Source organism: Trypanosoma theileri, assembly GCF_002087225.1.
Source record: "Trypanosoma theileri isolate Edinburgh chromosome Unknown TM35_Tth_12_V1, whole genome shotgun sequence".
In the NCBI taxonomy this organism is placed as follows: domain Eukaryota; phylum Euglenozoa; class Kinetoplastea; order Trypanosomatida; family Trypanosomatidae; genus Trypanosoma; species Trypanosoma theileri.
Genome location: NW_021639854.1, coordinates 581866 through 585849, shown reverse-complemented (window position 1 = coordinate 585849; position 3984 = coordinate 581866). Strand labels below are relative to the sequence as shown.

Here is a 3984-nt window from a genome sequence, read left to right as displayed (position 1 = left end):
GCCTCAAACACAAAGGTCCCTTGGCGGCTGTATAAATCGATGCTGCTCCACAGGATACCCACTGAGGCAAGATGAAAGCAGCGGGATAGGTGAGGGAGTGTAGTTGTGGTGGGGCTGATTGTAATTGCTTGTGGTTTCTTCTGTGTGCTGTATTCACTGTCCTTTTGTATGGACGATACCAGAGTTCTCTGTTTGTAGTGTTGTAATTCTGTTGGTGTATGAGCTCAACATGATCTGCATTCCTAGTGCTGGCCCAATCATTATTACACCCTACGATGCTTCTGTTGTTGCGTTCTGTGCACTGTTGTTTCTCCTCTTTGTGTTTTTGTTTTATAGTGTGTGTTGGCCTCTACTCTGGCTCTGTAGTGTGTGAGTGGTTTACTGTTGCTTCCCTCATTGTGTTGTGTTTGATTGATGTTGTGATGTGTACTCTCTCTCTCTCTCTCTGTGGTGCTGTGTGCCCTCTGCCTTGTGTGTTAAATGTGCGTCTCTTTTCTCCTTTTCCTCTTCTTCCTTGTTACCACAGACCCAAGCAACCCACAGTGACAATCATGACAACGATGTTCGTCCAACTGCGCCGCGTGGTGTACCTGTTGGTACTTCTGCAGTGCTGTGTGTGTGTGGCATATGCGGAAAGTGGTACTAAGGCTGTGACACCCAAGGAAAGTGATCCTACGGAGATGCTCAACGAAATGACTAAGAAGATGGAATCCCAGAAACACAGCTTTAATGAAAATGTTGCGTTATTAATGGGCACAGAGAGTAATTGTAAAAAAGCTTTGAATCGTGCTAAGAAGGCAAAGGATGAGGCGAATACAGTTAGTGTGCTTATGAAGCCCTTATTGGAAGAAATACGTAAGGATGAAAACGTGAGTAAGAACGAAAGTGAATCAAAAGAGTTGTTAAGGAAGGCAGTAGATGCAGCAAAAGAGGCCGAAGAAGCCGCTAACAACGCGAAGTTGATGTCTTTCGCAACAACGGATATGGTGGATATACTACAGAGAGTTACAATGGAATTGCACAGCCTGGTGGACGACGTTAAAAAAACTGCTAAAAAACACGCTAAGAATGAAAAAGTAAGGGAATTGGCTGAAAAGTGCATGGAAGAAGCGGAGGGTCTGAAGCATTCTCTTGACGGTGCCAAATATCTCATTCCAAGTGCCAAGAAGGCGGCGGAGGAAGCCATGGAACAGAATGAACCTACCTCCGTTGAAGCAAAACGTCTTCAAGCATCAATTAATGAAGTTTTCCAAAAGTACCCAAAGATGAAAGAAGAGCTTGAACGAGAACGTAATGAGGCGGCTCAAACAAACGCCAATTCAACGAATACAGGAAGTGAAGGTAATAAGACACCAAACGAAAATAAGGAGGTGGATGGTTCACATCCAAATAAAGAGAATGAAGAAAATACAAGAAACCCGAATACCAATTCCACAGAAGCTGAGACGGGAAGCCATACAACTGCCCAACAGCAGCGGAATGAACAGGGCTCTAAGGGGCAAAATAATAAGGAAAGCAAAGATGAGACACAAGAGAAAAATCAGAATTCTCAGAGCAATACTCCGACTGACAGTCAATCATCTGCTACTGGAACTTCGCAAACACAAAATATGCCAACTGTTTCTCCTTCTTCAGCTCCAATCTCTGTTAATAATACACAGTTAAGTGACAGCAGCAGCAGTCCTGTATTGGTGCACAGTCCCTTATCGCTGCTTCTTGTTCTGATGTGTGTGCTGGGCTGCACTGCGGTGTTCTGATGGAAGCTGCTGGTGGACGTGTGCATGGCCACGGTGAATCCCTCTATATTCTTTGCGTGTTTGTTTCTCTGCATGGCCCGTGGGTTGATTGATATTGCAGCGCAGGGACGCACTGGCCGTTGATGATTGCTTGACTGGGGTTCATTGAGGTCTATTAGCCTTATAGGCATGTGTGCTTGTTTTTTTTTTAATTTTTCTTTGCTGGGGTTCTGTGCGCTACCCCTCGCTTATATACTTTTGTTTCCCTTCTGCAGCATTGGTTGTTCCCGTGCACCTGTGTAGTGTGCTGCTGTGATGGTGGACTGTTGTGCCTGCCCCTGCGAGTGTGCGCAGCCATCTGCAGAAGAGTTGATTTATATACTGTTCCCCTCTATTGTGTGTGCTTGTTTTTTATTGTAGTTGAATTCACTGTGTAATTTTTTTTTTCTCTTCTTTCCTCACTGTAACTATTTCCTTTGGGGTTTGACTGCATACTCATTTGTACCAAATGTACTTGTTGGGCGATGCAGGCTCCTAAAGAGGGAATGAAATAATTTATTGTGCTTTTTTCATTATATATACACGGGTTTAAATTGTATTGGGATTTGTTAAGAGACATCTCTGTGTGTCTGTGGAGTGCAGTCACGTGGGCGTGGTTTGTTCTTCACCTGATTGGTAAATATATCTTTTTGTTTTCTTTTTCTTTATTCTTCTTTGTGCTTCATGTACTGCGCTGCTTTTCCTTTGTGTCTGTGTATAGATGTTGTGTTTGCACTGCTCTTTGTGTTCTTTGTTTCTCCTCCTCTTCTTCCTTGTTACCACAGACCCAAGCAACCCACAGTGACAATCATGACAACGATGTTCGTCCAACTGCGCCGCGTGGTGTACCTGTTGGTACTTCTGCAGTGCTGTGTGTGTGTGGCATATGCGGAAAGTGTTACGCCTTCCGCAGAACCCGAGGAAAAGGATATTTTACAGCGAACGAAAGAACTGAAAGCTAAGATGAATGAGGAAAAAAGTAAGACAGAAAGTGTAGCTGCTTCACTGAGGAAAGCAAGGGAAGAGTGCAATGCAGAAGTACAGCGTGCCCAGAATGCAGCAAGCAAAGCCCATGAAGATGAAAAACTTATTATGGAAGCTGATATACCACATATTATGGGTATGACTGAAAATGTGAATGAGATAAAGAGTGAATTGAAAGTGGCGGTAAAGAAGGCAGTATATACAGTCAGAGAAGCCACTGATGCCGCTAACAAGTCGTATTTGATAGCTAATAAAACAAAATTTTTCTCGGAAGAATTTTTGCAAATGTCAATGCAGTTGAAATCCGTGACAGTATAACTTAAGGACGCTGCTGAAAAACTGAAAGAAAAAGGTGAAACAAGTCCCTCACGGGAAAGCGGAAAAAAGAATTTGGCTGAAGAGTGTTTGGAAAAAGTGAAGAAAGTAGATTCTTTGCTTAACACTCTACATATCGACTTAGTAAGTGCTCTCGAGGTGGCGGAGAAGGCCAAGAAACAGGCGGAAGATACCTCTGTTGCAGCAGCCAGTCTTCAAAGAATCATTGAAAATACCTTCGAACTGCATCCAAACATGAAAGAAGAGGTGGAACGTGAAATTCAGGAGGCGGCTCAGAGAAACGCCAAACCGACGAATACAGAAAGCGAAGGTAATAAGACGCCATCACCAAACGAAAATAAGGAGGTGGATGGTTCACATCAAGATAAACCGAACGAAGAGGCGATAAAGAACCCGAATACCAATTCCGCACAAGCTGAGGCGGGAAGCCATACAACTGCCCAACAGCAGCGGAATGAACAGGGCACTGAGGGCCAAAATAATAAAGAAAGCAAAGATGAGACACAAGAGAAAAATCAGAATTCTCAGAGCAATCCTCCAACTTCCAGTCATTCATCTGCTACTGAGACTTCGCCATCACAAAATATGCCAACTAATTCTCCTTCTTCAGCTTCAATCCATTTGAATGTTACACAGTTAAGTGACAGCAGCAGCAGTCCTGCATTGGTGCACAGTCCCTTATTGCTGCTTCTTGTTCTGATGTGTGTGCTGGGCTGCACTCTTGTTTGCTGATCGTTGTTCCCGTAACACAGCTACACAGTTAGTCTTTGTTTGAGTGGATATGGATGCATTGTAAGAGCATTTTTTTTTTGGTTGAATATCAGAGCTTTTTAAAAAAATATTATTATCCTGTTTGATGAGTCTCTTATTTACACTTTTTTGCTGAACA

The 3984-nt window shown here is 43.3% G+C and overlaps 3 protein-coding genes across 3 annotated transcripts; all 3 read left to right on the top strand.

Moving 5' to 3' along the window:
- Nucleotides 1-551: 551 nt before the first annotated feature.
- On the top strand, nucleotides 552-1757 carry TM35_000123390 (uncharacterized protein; the record flags this gene model as incomplete). Its single annotated transcript, XM_029025314.1, has 1 exon — nucleotides 552-1757. One exon carries the CDS (start codon nucleotides 552-554, stop codon nucleotides 1755-1757), a length of 1206 nt encoding a protein of 401 aa, XP_028883630.1.
- An 828-nt stretch (nucleotides 1758-2585) lies between these two features.
- Nucleotides 2586-3077, top strand: TM35_000123380 (uncharacterized protein; the record flags this gene model as incomplete). The annotated part of the gene is made up of 1 exon (XM_029025313.1): nucleotides 2586-3077. The coding sequence occupies one exon, from the start codon at nucleotides 2586-2588 to the stop codon at nucleotides 3075-3077; it is 492 nt and encodes a 163-aa protein (XP_028883629.1).
- Nucleotides 3078-3329: 252 nt separating this feature from the next.
- TM35_000123370 (uncharacterized protein) lies at nucleotides 3330-3827 on the top strand (the record flags this gene model as incomplete). The annotated part of the gene is made up of 1 exon (XM_029025312.1): nucleotides 3330-3827. The coding sequence occupies one exon, from the start codon at nucleotides 3330-3332 to the stop codon at nucleotides 3825-3827; it is 498 nt and encodes a 165-aa protein (XP_028883628.1).
- Nucleotides 3828-3984: the final 157 nt, after the last annotated feature.